This window comes from Ctenopharyngodon idella, chromosome 19 (genome assembly GCF_019924925.1).
Source record: "Ctenopharyngodon idella isolate HZGC_01 chromosome 19, HZGC01, whole genome shotgun sequence".
NCBI classification, from domain to species: Eukaryota; Metazoa; Chordata; class Actinopteri; order Cypriniformes; family Xenocyprididae; genus Ctenopharyngodon; species Ctenopharyngodon idella.
In genome coordinates, this window is record NC_067238.1 from 7,644,873 (window position 1) to 7,669,080 (window position 24,208).

The window sequence follows — 24,208 nt, forward strand, 5'->3', positions numbered from 1 at the left end:
CCTGTTTCCCCTGGATTATTCTTTACCCTAGCCCTCCTGGATATTGTGTTGCCACAGCACGACCACGCTTCTCCCTGGATTACTTTTCTGTCTTGCCCTCTATCTGTATGCCATTGTCAGACCCTTGCCTGTTTTGACCATGTTTCGGAATAAAGCTTTGCACATGGATCCGCACGCCTCCCGTTGCAGTCCCTACGTAACAATACTATTGTTTATTTTTAATTAATTTTTGCTCTTATTTCATTACCTAATTTTAATTTATGCAACTAACAAATACCCCAAGCAAGTGCCTAACACAAAGTCATTGCTATAATTTTTCAGTTTATTCAACCTTCAAAATTATTCAGCTCAAATCATCGCCTCATTTCAAAGAGTGCATGCAGGTTTCATTAAAAATGACATAAGAGTGTTGAAAATGTAATGTGTTTTACACTATGTAAATGTTAATAAAAACGGTAACACTTTACAGTAAGGTTCATTAATTAACTACATTAGTTAACATTAACTAAAAATAAACTGCATTTATACTAGGGCTGGGCGATTTGGCAAAAAAAAAAAAAAAAAAAAATCTCGATTTTTTTTCAGAACGATTGACCGATTCACGATTTCGATTTTTTTTTTTTTTTTAACTAGTTTTTTGTTTAACTCAACTACAATATGATTCAAGTAACATTTTCTTTATTAACCATCTGGTTTAAAAAGTTCTATTCCAAGTGTACCACACCTGAAGTAATCAACATGGTGTAAATGTAAAACAAATGACTTATTTGTTAAATATCTTTGCAGAAAATGTGCATTAAGTATGAAGGCAAATGTTGTACATATTTTAAACATATTCTATATACTCAGAAATGATTTAAAATAAGAAAAATGCTAAAAATATTTCTTAGCCAAAAAGTAATAGCAATAAATAACACCAGTAATAGGCTATTATTAACAGCAAATGCTTTGTAAAAACAGAAAATAACAGCAGCTTTCACCCTGTCACCATCATGCAAACATGAAATATCAAACATACAGCAGTAGTTCTTTACAGGTTTTTGCATTCCAAGTGTTTGGCTGTTACCCTCGCGTCTTTTGCAGCGTCTCACCCATGAAACGGCATTCTAAAAACGCGGCAGTCAAGTTAAAGAAAAAGTTCAACTTGCGTTTAATAACTGTTTTTTTCCCATTCCACTGCCCGCTTTTGATTTTTTTTCAACGCAATAACGCGTTTCTGAATGAACAGGCGCTTAAGACTAGCCTATGTGTTCTACGTTCATAGAGCGTCACATGAGAGCGGTTAATCAGGCGTGCTGGCGCCATCATGAGGTCGGATCATTTTCTTCTCTTAACGGTTATTATTGCTGTGTTGTCAACATGTCTAATTGTAACGTTTGCTAACATTTTTATTCAAAATCGCGATTTCTCGATTTAAAAATAATAAAATCGAGGCAAAACATTAAATTCGAATTAATTGTAAAAATCGCCCAGCCCTAACTTATACAGCATATTAATCTTTGTTAATGTTAACTTCAACATTTACTAATACATTATTAAAATCTTGTTAACATTAGTTAATGCACTGTGAACTAACATGAACAAACAATGAACAACTGTATTTTCATTACCTAACGTTAACGAAGATTAGTAAATACAGTAACAAATGTATTGCTCATGGTTAGTTCATGTTAGTTAATACATTAACTAATGTTTAACTAATGAACCTTATTGTAAAGTGTTACCATAAAAACATTATCACTGCATCACAAGTAAACAGAGTTAAACAACAATTAAAGTTACAGAAAGTTATGGGATCTATATGCACTCTAGATTACATTTATATTGATTCTGGATTAAGGAGTTATTGTGAAATAATGTGTTACAGACAAGGAGGTGTTACATCTACAGAATGTAACTGCTCCAGATGGAGGCCAATAGGGCGGTGCTGAGAACCCCAGCCATGGACAGCTGGACAGCACTTGCTCCATTGCAAAGATCTGTGGTACAGCAGAATTTGGTCACTGTGTATCCCGCACCCAAGATGGTTCCACTGGTGTTGTTGCAATCAGATGTGCAGCCACTTGTGGACAGGCTCAGGAACTCAGACACATTGAACTCTGTGAAGTATTATAGAGAACACCAGAAGCACCATGTCAGGATTTGACTTTTGTTTTCATGTAAATTATTATTATTATTATTATTATTTATACTACTTTAAATAAATAAATAAACATAGCCCCCGGTCTCACAGACAAGGCTTAAGCCTAATCCCAAACTAAAATGCATTTTTGTGCTGTTTTAACTGAAAGTACTTGTACTGACATATCTTACAGTTTTTTTCAACTGCTTGCACACAAAATCCTTACTTGTCACACAATTTCTAAAACCTGACACCAGAACCACACACCAAATTTGCAAAACCATACACTAATTCTCAGCCTTCGACTCAGTTTTCAATTTCATAAAACACTTTTTGCAAAACACAACACACAATTCTCTATGTAATACACAAAAATCTAACAGGAAGTATCTTGATTTCCTTTTTCAAACACAACCATTCTGTCCAACTACACATGGTTGATGTATTTCTTTTCTTTCATACTGTGTAATACTGTATTCACAACCACAAATGCTTACAGTAAAAAAAAAAAAGAAGTTTGGTTTCAATCTTGGTTTCATGTTTACCGTGAATTTTTCAACATCCCTGCCAATTACTTTCAGTCTTGTACAGAAATGCAACGTAAAACAAATGTTTGCTTTTGAGATGTGTTTGTGATATTTTGCATGTTTATAAAAGCTATTAAAATGTCCTAACTGAACTAAGGCCTAATCCTGGCTCAATCAAAGCCCTGTCCGTGAAACCTGGCCAAAGAATTTTACTTTCACTTCCAACAATTTGTTACATATTTAAAATTCCTGGCTTATGTAATATAGTTGAACATGTGCCTTTGTTTGGAATAAATTTGTTTAAAGAAGTTTTATAAATCTGACAAAATCCACCTTTGCCTCTTCAAAGGTACACATGATTTACAATTAAAATTAATAAATATATTTTTTGTTTCCCTTTACAGGTAAGGTTAGTCTGTAGTCTTTATAATTATCTTTATGTAATATATAAAACAATACAATACTATGGAATTTCCTGCAAATTGTTGCAAATATAATGAAACATGTTAAAGCTGACATTTGAGGGCATTTGAAGTGGTTAATATGAAAGAGCAATACATTTTTACTACAGTACTAATATAAACTGGTTTGTGTGAGGTTTAGGGTTTTAGTAAATATCCTCAACTCCATATGAAAACCATTGCAACCATTACCAAATGATGTCCTATGAAAACGTGTGTGTGTGTGTGTGTGTGTGTGTGTGTGTGTGTGTGTGTGTGTGTGTGTGTCTTGTCTGACCTGCTTTTGCAGAGAAGCAGTTGTTCATGGGGGTGGTGCAATCCACTTTGGAACTTAACAAACATTTGCCTAGAACACCTACTTTGCACGAATTACATGTCAGGGCTTCAGCTGGAGAAACACAGATAGAGAATGAAATGAAATGAATTGTCTGGGTAAATCAATATATATATATACACACACACACATATTGTTGTTTCATTAACATTAATGACAAATATTTAAGTCCACGTAAGCCATAACCGACTGTATTTACGTGGGATACTCCACACGATGGACATTTTGACAATTACGTGTGCATTTGACCATTCAGGCGCAAGGAGTACTGATCGCGCGCTGAGCGAACTGTCTGGGATCGCGCGCGCGAGAGAGCGCTTCTGGTCTGTGTCATTCAGAGCGATTCCGCCTATCCCGCCTTCACTAATCGATAACGAACTGTGATTGGATGGTAATTTGGTTCCATGACGAATTGATTGGACTGTTCTTGCGTGACAGAGCACTACTAGGCTACTTCTAACGTTACACGTTCTATGATCACCCAGTTGTAATGAAATTTTAGGAAATACGGGACAAAACATGATTTTTTCTTAATAAGTCGGTACAATAAAAATAGAGATGAAATATGGAACTGTCCCTGGAAAAACGGGACGTCTGGTCACCCTAATGTAGCCTATTTATTATGTCTATGGACGTGTCTGCCAGAACTGACGCTATACGCTTTTATATGATCATAACGTCCCCAAACAAATGCCACCCATGTATACTGGTAGGCCTACTGTAGATGGATGGATGGGTGGATACATACATACATACATAAATAAATGATAAATAAAACATTCAAGGAATATTTAATGCTCTAATATTTTTGATTGGTAATAATTAAGCTGTGTTATTCTGTTTGTTATTCATAAGAATACCAGTCACTACCTATATGTTTTAAACAAATCATATTAAGCTATCAATTGAGTTTAAAGACATTAATCGACCTATTTAATATAAATTAAAATATGAATATAATTTTATTTTTACAAATTGTTGACCTGATGGATTGCTTCATTTCCCCCCTACATGCATCAAATTAAAAAATTGCCCTGTCATAATGACCTATTTGTCTGAAGACTTACATAGAGTGAAGAATCCAATCACTGCAATGACTCCAAGCATAATTCTGTTCATCATGTTGACAATGTGAAAAGCAGTGAGCAAACTGAATTCTAAAAGGAGAGATCTTCAGATGGTTCTTCTGAGGTGAATGGGTCTTTGGACAGCAGCAGGCTAGATGGCTTGTTTGAATACATCTGTTATATGGTCATGATAGAGGGTGGAGTTTTTTGACAAGGGGAAGAGCAAAGAATATGTGTAGGTGTAAAAAAGCATTTGAATGTGAAGAATGAGCAGAGCAATCTGGTTTGGGGAGTTGAGAGATACCTGATTATTCACACATACACACGTTTGGTTTCACACGTTTTATGGGGACTTTCCATAGACATAATGATTTTTATAGTGTACAAACTATATTTTATTCCCCAAACCTAACCATACCCATAAACACAACCCTCACAGAAAACATTCTGTATTTTTACATTTTCAAAAAAAAAACACCATTTAGTATGATTTATACAACGTGATCTCATGAGAAAACGTATGTATTTTTACGTAAATTGTGGTTCTACCACACGTACATTTACTTACGTTTTCATACACACAAAAACGTACAATATTGACCTATTTATAGCACTAAAACGTAAAAATACTTAGGTATTAACAGCAAAAAAAAAAAAAAAAAAAAAAACGTAAATCGTAAAGTGTGAATGTATATGAATTCCCATGTATTAATATTAAATATCGTGGCTTTAATGATTTAACGATCTTTTTAGTCGAATTTATTGAAAGCAGTTTACTTATCTACTTAATATGAAATAACATTTCTGTTCGTGACTTGTGCTGCTCGTTTCGGAGGATTACATAATGTTAAACAAGACTACAATTTGAAACCTTATGAATAAAATTTCTGTAATTCTTTAACCATTTTGCAATATTTAGTTTGTTTGCTGAGACACAGAAGGCGTTTTCTCCTATGCAGCGACTGACAATACAACCAAAGCACAACATAAATTCACAAATCACATTTTATTTGTTCGCTGTACTCCAAATCTTTAGAATCCATATGTTTGTAAGGAACAGATCAACCACCAAATTCAGCCCTTTATCCATCGATCTTCATCTTCATTCTCAGCAACAGCAACAGTCACAATCAAAGCTCGCGCTCGTTATGATTCAAATTTGAAAGTAGCGCCACCCTCGAGAAGCGTTACGACATGGTTTACGGCACTGATATCGAACGCTCATTGGTTCTCACCTGCTTCGTCACAGATTGCGACATGCCGTGTTTCAGTGGATTGACATTTGAAATGAGTGCGCGCCTTTCACGGCGAGTAGCTGGATTTATCATATTTTCATGGATTAACAAATTAAATTCTGCTCTGTACCCTACCGCCAGAGAGGACTGTGACTGGAACTCATCATCACACAACTACTTTTGGTACCACTTTTGACATTTTCGCAAAAAATAAATTATTGTGATTACGCTTGTTTGTCTGTCATTCTTTTATTTATAACAGTAGGTAGTTTAAAGAAATGGTTATGGGTAGGTTTAGGGGTAGGTGTAGGATTAGTGGCTCAAAATATCGTTTCAATGTTATATTTTCACTAAAATTGTCATTTTCCTACACATTTCTGTTCTTTATGTTTTATTCTTTTAACATTCTGTATAAAATGGGTAGGTTTAAGTTCGTTGTGGAGATTATGGATCTTACATTTATCTACAAAACGATAAAATGGAAATTATACATATATCTTTATGACATGACAAGATTCGTAAATATTTTACGTTTTTTTTCGCTGTAAAAACGTAAGTATTTTTACGTTTTAGTGCCATAATTACGTCAATATTGTACGTTTTAGCACCTTTCTAAACGTACAAAAATGTACGTTTTGTGTCTTTGAAAGTTACGTATTAATATCTACGTATTAACAATGAGACCAGGCTGGATTTATAAGCTGTTTTCCTAATGGGGACCAAAAAAATAAAAATAGAATAAAATAAATAAATAAAGTCCCCATCAAGTCAAACATTTCTGGTATTACTATCCTTGTGGGGACATTTGGTCCCCACAATGTAGGGTTTTAAAACGCACGCACACACAAATGAAATCTCATTTGTTATTATCTGTGTCACGCATGCTGGTTGCAGCAAAGAGAGTAGAGGCAGGATCAATATGCAACAGTAACATTTAGTAACAATTCAGTCAAAACAAAAACACAAAGGAGCACAGGAGAATACCAGCCCAATTCGAGAAAAGTTGGTACATTTTGTAAAATGCAATAAAATCAAGAATCTGTGATTTGTTAGTTTTTTTCAACTGTTTACACACATTTTTAAAACTTTGTCTCTTTTTTTCAAAACTTTACACACAAATCCAAGAATTACACGCAAAATGCCTCACCTCTCTTGCAAAATGAAGCACTGCATTCAAAATATCACAAACACATCTCAAAAGCAAACATTTGTCTTATTTTGCAAACACCTTTGCCATAATATTCTATTTTTGGATATATCATATACAAACAGTTATTCAAAACCTAAAGCTCTTCTTTCATGAGCTCCTGTGTACATTTCATTTCTGTAAGATTGAAAGTAATTGGCAGAGAGATGCTGAAAAATTCATGGTAAGCATGAAAGCAAGATTGAAACCAACTTTTTTTTTTTTTTTTTTTTTTTACTGTAAGCATTTGTGGTTGTGAATACAGTATTACACAGTACAAAAGAAAATAAATACATCAACCATGTGTAGCTGGACAAAAAAAAAAAAAAAAAAAAAGCAACCAAAAAAACTAGCATAATTTTGAAACAGATGAATATTCCAAAGGAATGGTGTGTATGTGTGTCCTGCTGGGGATCAAATGTCCCCACAAGTATAGTAATACCAGTGCATTTTGAGTTTGTGGGGACATTTTTTACAGCAAGTCCCTATGAGGAAACAAGCTTATACGTAAATCATACAGAATGATGTTTTCTGAAAATCTAAAATAGCGTTTGTGTGTGCGTTTGTTGGTGGGCGAGATGGTTGGGTGTATCTAGGCTCCATCTCTCCTCCTGGCTGGATCCGGCCACAATACTTCATCCACGTCACATGCTATGTTCTCTCTTGCGTATCCAACCTTGGATGGAGGCAGCGTCAGTGTCTCCACATGCCCCCTCCATTGCCTGGAGAAGTGTTATGTTGACATAGGGACGACGATCATGCACTTTCCAGCACCATGTGGAGAAAAAAATCCTCAATAGGGTTTAGAAATTATGAATATGGAAGCAAGTAGACAACAGAAAAGTTGTTCAAAACCTATAACTTGACCTTTGGCCTATTTATAGGCCTATTCTAAAGACATGATTGGATAGTGTTAAGTAAAGCAAAGAGCGTTTGCACATGTGAGGAGTTAGTGTGAGGCACTGATGAATTAGTGTGGCATTTTGAATGGTTGTGTTTGAAAAAGGAAATCAAGATACTTCCTGTTAGATTTTTGTGTGTTACATAGAGAATTGCGTGTTATGTTTTGCAAAAAGTGTTTTATGAAATTGAAAAATTAGACAAAGGCCAAGAATTAGTGTATGGTTTTGCAGATTTGGTGTGTGGTTCTGCTGTTTGAGTGTCAGGTTTCAAAAAATTGTGAGACAAGTAAGGATTTTGTGTGTAAGCAGTTGAAAAAAAACTAATTCTCTTTAACCTTTATTACTGACAAAAGTACAAAGAAAACTAAGTACAACTTAATTGTATTTTGTAAATATAAACTAATTTTGATTTTGATGGCTGCAACATACTCCAAAAAAGTTGAAATAGAGACATGTTTCACACTGTGTCATATCACCTTTCCTTTTAATTACACTTTTTAAATGTCTGGGAATTGAGGATACTAACTGTTGCAGATATATATATATATAATGTATATGTATATATTATGTGTGTGTATATATTATATATGTGTGTGTGTGATATATATATATATATATATATATTTTAATAAATTCCATGAGGGGTACCATGTCACCGTAAGGCTAGGTTCTGTTATGTTGTCTGTGTTATTGTTTGGTGTGCCCTGTGGATTCTCCGCAGTATGTTGGCTTCATGAATTAAAGTATCTTCATTGTATTCCTGAGTCATTCGAGTTTGGATTTGAGTTCCTGAGTCATTCGAGTTTGAAAAATTTAAAGGTGCCATAGAATGCATTGATACATTATTTTAAATTGTTCTCTGATATCTACATAGAAGGTATGTGGCATAGTTAAGGGCAAAAATTCTACAGATACGGTTTTACATGTCCATTTAAAACCCTAGGATTTGTCCCTAGAATGAAATGGGCTGTGTAAGACTTGATTTTCCTGCTAAGACAAAAGCTGAGATCAAACACCCTGAAATAAAACAATAAAACTCATCTGGAGAGAAGATCTCAACGAAATGGCATAGGACACTGCCTTGCACAAACTCTCTTCACTCATCCCCATCCCCTGAAATCATTATGACCAGTAGATTAAGAGGAGGCTGGTGCTACCACAAATCTGTGTTCAGAATAGGTTAAACTAAAGGCTCATGAATGAATGGAGCAGTAGGCATGTCATCTGAAGACCTTTTGATTTCTGTCTATCACTGATTTAGCAAGTTGTAAGGAAGTGACTAAATAAACTACACTTTTGTACGAGTGAGCAGTAGGCAACCGACTAAAAGGTATTAGCTAACCCTACATCCTCTGACGAAGATCAGACTGACGAGTTCCACGCAAACCCGGGGCGTGTGACTGTGTGGCATCTGGTCCCTAATGTGGAACTTGTGCACGCATGGCCCTTGAGAGAGAAAATATATATGTTGCAAGGAAATACCACAGGTATTTCACAACTACACTGGATAGAAATTCATTCAACCCGTATGTGTGCTTTCTGCTACTTCAAAAGTATGAAAGATTACTGTAAATAACAGTGCCATTATGTTTTTTTCTTTTGCAGGTCAGAAGAAGAATAAGCCAAGTTCCTTATGAGACGCCATGCATGACAGACCATCCCGGCCTTGAACCTGTGTGCTTAAATATATATTCTTTGCAAAATGCAATGAGTGTTTATAGAGCTGACCATGAGCGTGTGAGACTCAGAGGGATGGAAAGGTAAGGCCAATCTCACACAGTTGTAGAATTTGGCTCTGTTACATCCATATTACATTGAGTTCAGTGCATTGCACAGCCATACTGTCTGATCTATGTTAAAAACGAAGAAATATGCGATAATGACATACTTATTGATGTGACACTATTGTGTCAACTGAAACGCAACACATGCTCAGCAACAGCTTTCTCCATGGAAGGTCTGTCATGCTGAGCAGACAGGTCCTGAGGCACAGGAATCTGCTGTATGGCATCCAGATATGGAAGTGGATCACGGACAACCTATTCAAAAACACCATTCATCAAGTTGACGACATAGCCTGTGAAGTATGAGAAGTTTTTTTTATTTATTTGAACATTTACTTTGTTTCTTTGTACATTTGTAAGTATTGTTTTAAATAAATATTTTTTGGAAAAGCTTACAAAATGTTGGCTCTGTCTTTACTGGTTTGACGGTATGTCCTCCCTTTTTGGCCTTTGGAAAGAGAAGCTGTCATTTGTGGCCGGACAGCATTCTCATTGAAGTGCATCTCTGCAAGGTACAACCTAAAGCACAGGACAAACAAACACAAAAATTGTTCATATTGCCCCATTGCCAACGTTTGTATTTAACACTAAAAGTATGTAAATATTAAAAATACAATTTTAAAATACAGTAAAACTATACCATTCTGTAAACTGTAAACTAACTGAAAGGCACTTCACTTCAGGCCTTTTAGTTAGAACAGCCCCAAACTGATTTGCAGTATGATGGCCATTGTTCATGATTCACACCTCCACAACCCAAAACCAGTTCTCCTAGACAGAAAACATTAGTGTGCCCCCTTTAACACATATCTGTTTATGTGTTGTGTTCTGACCTATGTTCAAGTTGTGAGGGAGAAGACATACCTGCATAGCATTCCGATGAAGGGGAAGACAACATTTTTGGGTGCAAAGTGCAAGATGACTTTGTGAAATGACTCCACAGTTGATGTCTGGTAATGTGGCCTCAGCTTCTCCACATCTGAAAGGACTCTTGTTTATCAGGACCTTATATAGCCTATTCAGTGCTGTCGAAACTTGGGGGAAATCAGTGTAATGTTATTGATACAACATGAATATTGGAAATGCCCCATTAATGCTTATGAGTGATTTAGGCAAATAACACATTGAGGTTACACACCTGGTTGAAACCACTTGCTATGGTCCTTAGACACCCTTTGTTATTACTGACACCTAGGGAACGCTGGGTCAGAATGTGTGTGAATGTCTTGAATGTGGTTGATGATAGAGGTCCATTTGGCTACCTTCTCTGGTCCTGAATTAGAGCTAGTGGCAGACCAGTACATGGTTGGTGATGCTCTTATGCCACTTCTTCACCAAACTACAGTCTTTCTCTCTGGAAATTCTCCACCTTCTTTGACAATCCTAATGAAGTAAAATGTACAGGCAAAACATATCACAGATTTTAAAAAAATGTTGATGCAGTAAGCTTCTTCAGAAATATGGATAGCTACTAGGGCTGTGAATCTTTGGGTAGACAGCGAATCGATTCAATTCACGATTCATAGGTGTTCGATTCGATTCAAGAACGATTTTTGAAAATTCAAGGTGCGTTCCATTCGACCGTAAGTGGACTTCACAGGGTATTTCGCCATCTTAAGTGAGATTCCAATCCGAAGGGAGCGAACATGTTCAGTTCGAAGGGCACTGCGAACGGCATAGGGAATAAGGGAACATCGATACATCACTTCACAGGAAGTAGAGCGGTAAAAATCACCAAACTGTCATTGCGCACCGCGTCACCAGTCAGAACTACGATGGAGCAGAGCCGTTGAAAGGGTTTTTAAACGGCACTGTGATGGAGGAATTTACGTTTGCGTTTTGAGTATTCATAAATTTTGTTATTCTTATACGAACAAAAGTATAAATTGTTATGGCGATGTGTGTTACATTTGCATATTTTATTGTATGAATAGGCATGACAAAGTAAAAGTGTTGAAAAGCAGCTGATGCTCTGTCATTTTTTATTTTACTTTACCTCAGGAGTGTTTACTATGCGGCTGCGCAAGGAAAAGAAAGCGCACGAGATGAGATCCAGACCATGGATTAAGAATACATTTATACAGTTAACTAAATGAGAATTTATTTTCATATTGCATGACAGTTACAGCTTCAAATCTGTTAAGAGTCAATTTTAAATTTGAAAGTAAATTATTATAAAGTGTTCCAGCTACATTAAACATACTAATGCTTACATGGAGACTACCTTAGAATATGCACTTTCCCAACTAATCCTAAACTAACTTTTCTTCACAGAATAGTTATAAAAGCCCTCTTTGTGCTCTTTATACTGATAATTTTCCTTACGATGATTCTGAAAGAAAACGCGCTGGGAAGAAGACAATCAAACCGTCTCCATTGACTTTGTATTGCGTGAGGCTGCCTCCTCGTCATTTCTGACTTATAACAAAAAAAACAGAACAATGCCTTGTAACGTTCAGCTCAGAAGGATGCATTTACATAAATTAAAATGGGGTCAGATTAAACTGTGTGAGCTTTTGGAATGTTTTAAAAGATGAGTCAACAACAGAAATAAAGTGAATAAATAATATGTATTTACAATAATCACAAGGAACCTAAAACAACTTAGTCTGTTAAAAGCATACAGTCTAAAACACCATACCCTAAAACAGTATCCTATGTGCTGATAAGTCCCAATGTGCAAGTGAGAATGTCCACCGGTGCATATACAAATGTCCAAGTTTGTAGTATTTTCTGGTATGTCCACAGGCGAGTAACTCCACAATCCAGGTACGTAGTGTCTGTTAGTGAGAGACTGATTGTTTGCCATGCTGCCTCCTTTATGCTGGCTTACTTCCTGGTTCCTGTCATGTGATCAGGCCCTCTTGGCCTCTGAACTTGAGTACCCCTGATCTAAATAGTCATACGACTGTAGCTAAGTATTAATATTACTTTAAATTTTATGCATGCAATGAATTGCATATTTCCGAGCGGTGTATTATTACATATAAAATCATTGCGTTAAACAGGTTAAAAATGCAAATTGTTAAACAGCGGATAATCTTTGTATAGTTTTAACTAGCCTAAGTCTTAACTCATATGTTGCCGTAATTATAATTATACAATAAAAGACATATGGAAGCGCAGTGGCCATCAACAAAAATGTTTTATGTAGGCTAAATGCACAAAAAATGGCTTGCGGCCTAACATGTTTTATGTTTGTGTCACTGGTCAGAGAAAGAATAGCTCATTAAAGTTCTCTAAACACAGATTATCGTAAATTAGTTCATTTATTTTAAGCATTTCAATTAAGTGATCAGGATCCCAGCATGAATTCAGTATATTATCCCGCTTATATTGCGCGATAATACTTGCCAAGTAAATAATTAAATAAATAATTGTACACATGATGAAGTTTCAATACAATAGCAAGATAAACGAAACTGAAATTAGCGAGTAATATGTCTGTTTACCATACGATTATTTAAGTCCTTTATTGTTTTTATTTATTTTTTTATTTTTTTATTTTTTTTTATTTTGTCTCAAGGGGGCTGATTGTGTATCTGTTCTGTGCGTTTGTGAGAGAGAAAGAAGAGGGCGGAGAGTTACGGCAAAGAATATACACTAACAAGAAGAACTTCAATAGAACTTCAATAGAACCAGAGTATAGATCCAAAGAGGCGACTGATACTTTTTGGGCAACAGCCACTAGATGGCGCTCCGGTAGCGCGGCCGCCATTATGGGGTGAAAATACTAACTGGACCATAGAATCTTTCACATTTTACGCACCCAAATTCGGCGAATTTCACTGCCAAATCAGAAGCGCAAAAAAAAAAATTTTCAAATGAAATCATCAGTAAATTTTATGGCACCTACAGTAAATGTTGTATTGTCTTATATATGTTTTATTTTACCAGTTGTGGAATCCAACCATTCAACCATCTGAGGTAACGTAGTTAGCCTACTTTATTGAGTATTTCCATTTTATGCAACTTTACACATTTATTAATAGTAAATTAATATTTAATAAATTTAAGATCATCATGTTTGCAGCGAACAATATATTTCAGACCTAATGGAGTAATAATAGCATCACTTCACTAGGTCTGAATTGAAATAGGCTATATTGTACGTTTTAATGGATCACGCTACAAACATAACGATCTTATAATACATGATGCATTGCTGTGTCCGTTATCGCATAATTCCCACTTTTGGACACTTTTGCTTTAACGGACATTAGACAACACTGCAAAATCAAGCTGTTATATTCCTATATTTATTGTCCAACATTCCCAATTTTTCTGATGCATATGTTCTTAATTTAATTTCATATGTTGGTATTAATTCAGTGTTTATAAGCCTAATGCTAATACTAGATCTTTTAAAGAATTTTAACCCAAACTGACTGGGTTTCTAGAGAGCAAAAAGGTTTTGTGAAAAAAATTGAAGGCTTAAAAATAAAGTCTGTAAAATAAACTGTTAAGGATTTGATGATCACTAGTGATAGTATTTTGTCCTGTGTTGTCATCATTCAGGTTGGATTTCAGCTTTAATGTAGTTCAAGTATTAGCATTATAAACACTGAATTAATACCAACACATGAAATTAAATTAAGGACATGCATCAGAAAAATTGGGAATGTTGGACAATAAATATATGAATATAACAGCTTGATTTTGCAGTGTTGTCTAATGTTCGTTAAAGCAAAAGTGTCCAAAAGTGGGAATTATGCGATTACGGACACAGCAATGCATCATGTATTATAAGATCGTCATTGTAGCGCGATCCATTAAAACGTACAATATAGCCTATTTCAATTCAGACTTAGTGGAGTGATACTATTGAAGGAACCGTAGACGAACTAGACAACCAGACAGAGAATCTAGTTTTTAGCTCCAGTCCGTCTACAGAACAACCCCTGCTAGGTACTTTTATGGCACCAATGCTTCCTGACTGAAGGAAAGGTGGCAAACATTTAAGCCATTTGTATAAACCAAATGGTCGAAAAGAAGATAGAGTCTTTGATCTCCAGATCAAAAGAGACAGAGACAATGCAGGCCTGTTTCTCTGAGTGACCTAACTTTACAGAAAAACCCACAGAGACTGTTTCTACAACTAAAACTGCATCAAATTGTTCCAAACAACTTGAAACAGACTTATCAAACACCTTTCAACTGCATAAATTTGCTACATGTAACCAGTTATGCTTTAGAACACCCACGATTCATGTAAATGTGATAACTTTTGAATGGTTGAATGAAAGCATTTAGTGTCTGGAATGTATTTAAATCTCTAATTTATGTTAAAATCATGGCTTGAATGAAATCTGTGTAAAATGTATCATATTCCATTTAATAGAAATTATGTCTAAACGGTACTCTCTGCCGAAGCCGGCAATTCCAGAGACCGGAGATAACGCTTATTTTATGATTGTGGGCGGAGAAAAGTCACCTTTGAAACAAGACGATATCTGATTGGTCAGAACTCCTCACAGAGGTGGGACAAACACCTAAGTTTAAATAGTCACATTACAAGACTAGAACTAAGACAAGGACTAAACTGAAGATAGAATGTAGCAAACTAATCCTGGATCAAAGAATTTAGCTTAAGACAAAGGACAGACAAGCAGCTCATTCAAGCCATCCAACTTTTACTCACTTTTTCTTTCTTGTACTTAACTTTTCCGTTGAGAGTCTCGTGTTCTAAGTTTTGCCGCTAAGTTTAACCAACGACTTTTGCCGCCTCAACTTTAAACTCCAGCCACGACAAGAGACTTCATTTCGTTTGCCAGCACGCTCAAAGGTGATTGTTTTTTTACCTAACCACAATCCAGACCTGAAAAGATCCTGCAACAAATCAGCGACTCGGAAAAACCCTTCTCTCCAAGCCAAGAACGCAGACGAGGAGATTCCCATTTAAAGTCGACAAGCAAGTACCTCCAGATTCTAAAGCTGAACTGGTGCATTAATAATGATTCATGGTTCGTTCAGGTCAGGTCTTTTGAAGTGCATACTTTGCTAGAAATCATGCTCATCATTTCATTCTCTCTTAAAACTCTTTTCTCTCATTTCCTTTCTTTCTGTAACGTGTATGAATGTTTGTGTGCGTGTTTGTGTTAGAATAAATAAAGTCTCCTGTAGATTATAAAAGAAAGTGTCTTGTATTATGTGCTTGTAAAATTTAATGTTTTAAACTGTCGATCTTAAAGTTACCGGGCTCTAATCAGTGTTTTCACGATAGTTGGATAGTCATATCCGCAACAAGAGCTTATAACGGCCCGAGCCGCTGGACGATTCAGTTGCTCGGTCGTAAACTAAATGACTCTTTATAATTCCCTATAAATGAATTATTTCATTTAAGCTGATTTGCTCCTACATATTTAATGGTGGAGAATGCGGGCAGTTTAATCTAAATTTTGAGCACATATCAAGTCATTTATCTTTTCATTGATCAGATTATTAAAAGCCTCGGTGTGTGTGTGACGTATGCAGCGCGGCCCGTTTGAACGAGTGTTTGGATGAATGAAGAGAGCTGTAACCCGAGTCTGCCGTCCTGTCTCTAAACTTCAGTCTGCAGTAAATTAATTTCAGATCTATGATATCACACTATACGATACGGTAAGAATTAAGCGTGTTCCTTAAATTCTAGAATGCCTTGTTTATAGCTAAGCTGATGTCTGCGTGTTCCAGCGTCATTCAAATAGCTATAACGTTATGTGTGTATCAGAGAGCTGAATGAAACTAAACTGCAATAATTAAAATACCTCTGTGTAAGGACGAATACTCTCCTCACAGTGCGGTAAGATTGAGCATGTTCCTCGATCTTTTCCTAAAAGCCATTTATTTATAGCGAAATTGATTGTCAGTGCGTGTTCCACTGTATTCAGTCTGCTATACTTCCCCTTTGTTAAACAGTAACGCTACAAGTTTGCCTGTTTTTATATGTATTTATAGCTAAATTGATTGTTAGTGCGTGTTCCACTTGCATTCAGTGTGCTATATACTTTCCTTTTGTTAAACAGTAACGCTACAAGTTTGCCTGTTATTATATGTATTTATAGCTAAATTGATTGTTAGTGGGTGTTCCACTTGCATTCAGGGTGTTATACTTCCCCTTTGTGAAACAGTAGCTATACGCTTGCTTGTTTGAGCTCGTGTGACACTGCGTGTGTCAGAGTGTAATCTGAATGGGAAGTGATTTTAAATTTTGATCAAGTGAAGTTTTTTTTTTTTTATTTTTTTTTTTTTATAACTGTTGCGTGCCCAAAGAAACTTGCACAGGCGATCTGCTGAGATCGATATTATTCCATCTATTACAGCAGAAACCTATCACTTAAAGTTTAAGCCACATGTCGTAAAACAGCTACGAGTGGTGTCTCTTATTTATAGTGTTGAAATGCGCCGACATTTCACGTAATATACTTGATTGTACGTGCATGTGTCTTTAATTTGTACAGTGTTGCCTGTATTTGATGTAATTCACATGTTCGCCGCTATCATTTGTTTGGTCGCCATGGTTACAGTCGTGGCACGGACGTCTTAACCAACGCTTCCGGGTGAACGCCATATTGTAAACAAACTGCACGGTGTTGCTAAGCTAACCTCAGTAGTTTGTTTACATTGATTTAACGTCATTGGTTGAATGCAGTGTCTGTTTGAGGAACTCTAAAGTGATTTAACCATTTAAACGCTTCAAATTTATGTACACTTGTTGGTCTTTCCTTCTTATTTTCCACTTACCTTTCTCACTTTTTCCTTTACCTATATTTTACTTGAAAAGGAAAATATTGGTTTACAATTATTAATTGCTTTACCTGCATTTGATTTGAAAAAGAAATACTGGTTTACAATTACTAATTGTCAAATTTGAATTTAATAAAACAAATATTGAAATTCTATTTTTTTCTAGAAAGTAATTTTAAATGATTTCTACATTTCCAAATTTCCATTATTTTTAATTTCATAACTTTCATAACTCTAAAATTCTATTTTAGATCTAATTACTTTAGGTATGAATAAGCCTTGAACTCTAAAAGTTTAAGCAAACTTATTCCAAAGTTTTTCCTAATTACAGAATCTTTTAGACTCACACTTGCTCATTATTTTATTGCGTTGTATCTTCCTTTTCCCTTTCTTGGTTATACACTTAGCCACTCTATTTTATTTATTCATTTACCTCTTTGTTTAATTTCTTTTTTCTTATTTCATCAATTATTTTTTATTTACTTCCTTTTCTTACCTTTTCCTATCCTCTTTGCATTCTAGCTTAGGAACGACACACCTGAGCCTCAATAGGAGATATTGATATCTTATTACGAGTTTCAAATCAATCAGAGACAATCCTCTCTTACTAAATTTTTATTCTCATGTGTTTAGTTGTCCATCAACTATCATTTATATACTCGTAGTTAGACAAAGGCTTCAAAGCCATTTGTGGATCCGGTCTCCTTCCTTTCCTTCCTTTTCCTCACGTCTTTCCTGTTCTATCCTGCTTTCTTCCATCTTATTCTTCACATTTGTGAAGGGACCAAGCTTGGATGAACCATCAATCGATTCTAAAGAAAGAGAAACATCTTTCCAAAGAAACAATTCATTAGGTATTTGATTTTAATTAAACCCTTTTGTGTTCTCCACACTCCCTGCATTTGTAAACGCAATTTAAATTGACATTTCATCCAAGAACATTTAACAGAGACAAGTGTTGAGCAACCGTTGCCTTCACAGCATCCCTGGTAAGCGGTTCAACTGAAGATGTGTGGTGTCAATCCTGTCAAACTAAGAAAAGAGGTATCAGCATTATTATTGTATTATTGTCCTTGCGAACATAAACCATAATATATATTTTCTTTTCTTTTTAGAAACAGCTTTTCATTAAGAGGAAATATTTATTGGAAATAAATATTTCTCTAAATTGAAAAAAAAAAAAAAAAAACTTTACAGTTAAAATTTGTTTTAACATTTTCTCTTTTTCCCTTACTCAGTTGAGTGACAAAGCCTTCTCATCACTAGCCTACCTGTCTACACACTGAGACCAACACGTAGCCATCACACTTCAGTACTGGTGTACATTCACTGAAATGACACTTAGCTCTTCCACCCCACACAGATCTGTGTCAGTCTCTTCTCATCAGCATGCCAACATGTCGCAGACGGAAAACCCCACTGCCCAAGATGTGGACGCCTGGCTCAGCGGCATTACAGACTGCCTCATGCCAAAGACAATTGAACTGTTATTATTTTTAATAATAATCATAATTCTGAGAAGATTCCTGACACATGATTCAAGCCAGAACCAAGACCATGCTGAACTAGGCAAGATCACCAGTTCTTTAAGCATTGCCTTCACAGCCCAGCTGAAACTAAGCGACAAGCACATCACCCACCTTCAAGAGGAGCTGACACGTGCCCAGAGCCGCATAGACAAGCTGGAAGTGAACGTCCAGGACGATTTCAAGCGTCAGACCACTGAGTTCCTGAGAGAGCTGATGCACATTCAATGCTGCACAGACCAGCTCAAAGTGAAAGCTCAAGACAAACTCCAAGTGTCCGAAACGGAGCAAGAAACAAAAAAACAAGTTGACAAGCTCCAGGAAGCCCTTGCAGTTGCTGAATGCGACAAACAAGAATTAAAGACTTTCCAAAAGCACCTGGTAAACCAACTAGAAAATGCCAATTCTGACATTAAAGACAAGAACTTTAATATCAATGCTCTGGAAGACCGTTTGAAAAGATACAGCACTGAAATGGACCATCTGAACCAACAACTAGATGATGCCAACAGTGAGCTCTACATGGTCAGAAATGAACTCAAGCATGTTCATGAACAGAAACCAGAGCCAAGAAGGGAGGGACCTCCCTCAGCATCATCACTGCTGAGCAGAACATAGTCCCCCATCCAAGAACTGCCATACAACGGAAGAAGTGAATGGCCACAACCCAAAACATCACCGGCCTCCACTACAACCAAAGAAGAGAGCTCATCCAAGCAGACTCCAAAGCTGCACACGAGATGACCCTTAAAGACCTCGACAAGCTGGCTAAGAACATCACACAGTTCAACCCGAACTCCACGGAGGTCCACAACATCCAGACCTACCTCCGAGATATTGACTTCCACCTAGAGGTAAGACCTAACATGACTGACCGAGACCGGTTGTATCTCCTTAGATCCACATCCAGCCCAGAGGTATGAAGCTTCTTAGACCGACAACCTGTTCACGTTAAGCACAACTACCAGCTATTACGTGAGTCACTGATTAAAGAATTCACAGGCTCGGAGTCTGAACATGGACTGTTAGTCGCCTTGGAAACCCAACAAGGTCGACAAGAGACTCCCCAAGCTTACTACCACCGATTCCGACAAGCCTACTTCGGTGCACATAACGAGCCTGAGCTTGAAGAGGATGTAAACCACAAAACCCTCTTCCTGAGAAACCTGCACCCTGGACTAAGTCATCATCTAGGTGTCATGGCCTGCCCAAGTACCATGACAATCCAACAGCTACGTGACTTGACACACAAGGCCTACATCAAACAAAAGATGACCTCCAAAGAAAGGTTTGAAAACAGCCACAATTTCAAACTCCATCAGCCAAGATCCAAGCTGTGCACTGCAAGACACCCAGTGGCATGACAACGCCACAGTCTATCATAAAGAGCACAGAGAACATGACTCCCATGCCACTGACAGCTACCACATCAACAGCTGGGAAAAGTCATGGGACCAGCCACACTTCTCAAGAAACCCACCAGAAAGAAACATCTGGGAACCTAACTTGACATTCAAAGTCCATCAACCAACACATTCAAATGCGTCCAATGTGGGTAATCGACGACGGAACCCACCTCGGCACCACTCAGTTAAACACAGCACTGAGTACGCCCAGGAACAAGACAGTTCTACCTCAGAAGACATGGATCAACTGATGAGGCAAATGAAAGCGTTCTTCGCAAACAACATAAATAGGGATGACCACAAGGATGAGTCCCCCTTGTTATGACTAGAGACGGAACGGAAGGTCAGTGATCATCTGATACACCTTCCAAATGGAGATGACGGCCACCTGTTCTACAACAACACAGAACAAAGCGGTCTCTCACAGCCAAGTACTGATGAAAACTCAGTAGCACCAGAAAACACAGTTCTGGTTACTCATCACCCACCAATAAATCCAACGAGCTCCCAACTCAAGAACCATGCTTATGCAACAGTAACAACAGTAAGCACAGAAGGTCAGACAGTCTGTCACAACCAGAAGGCATTACAAAAGGAATGCAACGTAGGAGACAAAGTTTTGCACCACAGCTCAACGCAGCCATGTCAAACTACCCCCCACTTTCTGCCAAAGAACTTCCTGCTTCACTGGACTGACTCCCATCAGATTATGGACAATCCCTCTTCCCAAGTCCAAGATCCAAAGAGCCAATCTTCATCTAAGCCCTCAAGAAAAGGGGGGAGCAAAACAGACTGAAACAGATCTGACCATACATACACTACACTACATTACACTACACTATAACATTAACATACTCACCAACATGTTCTTCCTACAGACAGAAATTAGTTTCAGAAACTAGCTCAAAATCGACTTGGCTACATTCACCATAAGAAACCTGCAACTATCTGCACAACAAGTAGAAACACCTCTCATTAAGTTATGATACATGACACCTTAGATGCACGCAGAAGTGTTAGCCGTACCAGGAAACATTCAACTTCTTTGTTTTGTTTTTCCTCTTCCTTTCCTTCCCTTCTTCTTCTTTATAAGGTAAAATACCTGTCTACCCCATAAGGGTCAAGGCCATGATATTGGGATTGACGCACCACGCCTAAGGTCCGAAAGCTACCTTAAAAATTGAATGTGAGCCAGAGAGCTCCATGCATGATGGGTCACATCATTTTCACCACAAATGATGTCACCAGAAAATGAAGGGTAAATGGTCTCAACTTAAAACAATTTAGAAGAGAAGAAAACAAACAATTTAATCACATAATTTGATCCAAGCATTAACATACTAAGACAATTTAGAATAACATTCCTAAAAATTGAACTTAATCCGTTAGTACTCAGATAATCTAATGCCCTGCACCAGTACAGTGGCCAATCATAGAGGTGTTGTTTTGTTGTTGCTTTGTATGTTTCTGCTTCTTCTGCCTGTGTTTCTCGAGTGTCCACCGATGTCTTCATCTCAACACATTGCCGAACAAAGGGGGGATATGTAGGAACCGTGGATGAACCAGACAAATGAATCATTCGTATGATTATTTCAAAATATAATTCCAGAAACCCAAGCACAGAGAATCTAGTTTTCAGCTCCAGTCCGTCTACAGAACAACCCCTGCTAGGTACTTTTATGGCACCCATGCTTCCTGACTGAAGGAAAGGTGGCAAACATTTAAGCCATTTGTATAAACCAAATGGTCGAAAAGAAGATAAAGAGTCTTTGATCTCCAGATCAAAAGAGACCGAGACAATGCAGGCCTGTTTCTCTGAGTGACCTAACTTTACAGAAAAACCTACAACTAAAACTGCATCGAATTGTTCCAAACAATTTGAGACGGACTTATCAAACATCTTTCAACTGCATAAATTTTATATCATGTTCACACATGCTACATGTAACGAGTTATGCTTTAGAACACCCACAATTCATGTAAATGTGATAACTTTTAAATGGTTGAATGAAAGTATTTTGTGTCTGGAATGTATTTAAATCTCTAATTTATGTTCAAATCATGGCTTGAATGAAATCTGTGTAAAATGTATCATATTCCATTTAATAGAAATTATGTCTAAACGGTACTCTCTGCCGAAGCCGGCAATTCCAGAGACCGGAGATAACAGAGATTATTTTATGATTGGGGGTGGAGAAAAGCCACCTTTGAAACAAGACGATATCTGATTGGTCAGAACTCCTCACATAGGTGGGACAAACACCTAAGTTTAAATAGTCACATCACAAGACAAAGACTAGAACTAAGACAAGGACTAAACTGAAGATAGAATGTAACTAATCCTCGAACAAAGAATTTGGCTTAAGACAAAGGACAGACAAGCAGCTCATTCAAGCCATCCAACTTTTACTCACTTTTTATTTCTTTTACTTAACTTTCTTTCACGTTGAGAGTCTCGTGTTCTAAGTTTTGCCGCAAAGTTTAACCAACGACTTTTGCCGCCTCAACTTTAAACTCCAGCCATGACAAGAGACTTCATTTCATTTGCCAGCATGCTCAAACGTGATTGGTTTTTACCTAACCACAATCCAGACCTGAAAAGTTCCTGCAACAAAACATCGACTCGGAAAACCCTTCTCTCCAAGCCAAGAACGCCGACGAGGAGATTCCCATTTTAAAGTCGACAAGCAAGTACCTCCAGATTCTAAAGCTGAACTGGTGCATTAAATTAATGATTCATGGTTCGTTCAGGTCAGGTCTTTTGAAGTGCATACTTTGCTAGAAATCATGCTCATCATTTCATTCTCAAAACTCTTTCTCATTTCCTTTCTTTCTGCCACGTGTATGAATGTTTGTGTGTGTGTGCGTGTTTGTGTTAGATTAGTTTGTGTTAGAATAAATAAAGTCTCCTGTAGAGTTTAAAATAAAGTGTCTTGTATTATGTGCTTGTAAAATTTATTGTCTTAAACTGTCGATCTTAAAGTTACCGGGCTCTAATCAGTGTTTTCACCATAGTTGGATATTCATATCCGCAACAAGAGCTTATTATGGCCCGAGCAGATGATTCAGTTGCTCGGTCGTAAACTAAATGACTCTTTATAATTCCCTATAAATTAATTATTTCATTTGAGCTGATTTGCTCCTACACTATTATTATTATTACTCCACTAGGTCTGAAATATATTGTTCGTGCAAACATGATGATCTTAAATTTATTAAATATTAATTTACTATTAATAAATGTGTAAAGTTGCATAAAATGGAAATACTCAATAAAGTAGGCTAACTACGTTACCTCAGATGGTTGAATGGTTGGATTCCACAACTGGTAAGATAAAACATATATAAGACAATACAACATTTACTGTAGGTGCCATAAAATTTACTGATGATTTCATTTGAAAAATGTTCTTTTGCACTTCTGATTTGGCAGTGAAATTCGCCGATTTTGGGTGCGTAAGATGTGAAGGATTCTATGGTCCAGTTAGTATTTTCACCCCATAATGGCGGCCGCGCTACCGGAGCGCCATCTAGTGGTTGTTGCCCAAAAAGTATCAGAGTGTCGCCTCTTGGGTTCTATACTCTTTGGTTACGGGAAACGTAGAACGTGTAATGTGTAAATGTTTAAGCCTCACATACACAATGTATGGATAAATAAACTATTATGTAAATGTATGTTAGCCGTTTCTGTTTGCGGTGTCACACGCAAATGTATGTATATGTATGTGTATCGAACAGATAATTCTTTGTACATCATGTACATCATATGATTTTAAATATGGGGACATAAAGATAAAATATGTTCTAAAAGTGTAGAATATGGCTATTAAATACATTACATTTTAACTTAATTATAATTATTTTAATTAATATAAGGTTGTATTTTTTTTTTTTTTTTTTTTTTTTTTTTTACAATTTAAGATTATAACGTTA

At 36.6% G+C, this 24,208-nt stretch overlaps 1 protein-coding gene and 1 long non-coding RNA gene across 2 annotated transcripts; both read right to left on the reverse strand.

The window, feature by feature from the left end:
• Positions 1-303: 303 nt before the first annotated feature.
• On the reverse strand, positions 304-4,692 carry lye (lymphocyte antigen-6, epidermis). Its single transcript, XM_051872901.1, has 3 exons — positions 4,512-4,692; positions 3,388-3,498; positions 304-2,099 (listed from the first exon to the last, which is right to left on the reverse strand). The coding sequence occupies exons 1-3, from the start codon at positions 4,564-4,566 to the stop codon at positions 1,885-1,887; spliced, it is 381 nt and encodes a 126-aa protein (XP_051728861.1). The 5' UTR covers positions 4,567-4,692; the 3' UTR covers positions 304-1,884.
• A 1,974-nt stretch (positions 4,693-6,666) lies between these two features.
• Positions 6,667-12,452, reverse strand: LOC127501108 (uncharacterized). Its single transcript, XR_007926508.1, has 5 exons — positions 12,260-12,452; positions 10,757-11,001; positions 10,483-10,652; positions 10,015-10,137; positions 6,667-9,911 (listed from the first exon to the last, which is right to left on the reverse strand). It is a non-coding gene; the product is annotated as an uncharacterized LOC127501108 (long non-coding RNA).
• Between the last annotated feature and the right edge of the window lie 11,756 nt (positions 12,453-24,208).

Excerpts from the sequence above, each read along its gene's own strand:
- lye (XM_051872901.1), bottom strand. The coding sequence starts at position 4,566 with ATGATGAACAGAATTATGCTTGGAGTCATTGCAGTGATTGGATTCTTC. Across the intron at positions 3,499-4,511 it reads GATTGGATTCTTCACTCTAT|CTGAAGCCCTGACATGTAAT; the intron begins GTAAGTCTTCAG and ends GTGTTTCTCCAG. Across the intron at positions 2,100-3,387 it reads CTGCTTCTCTGCAAAAGCAG|AGTTCAATGTGTCTGAGTTC; the intron begins GTCAGACAAGAC and ends AATACTTCACAG.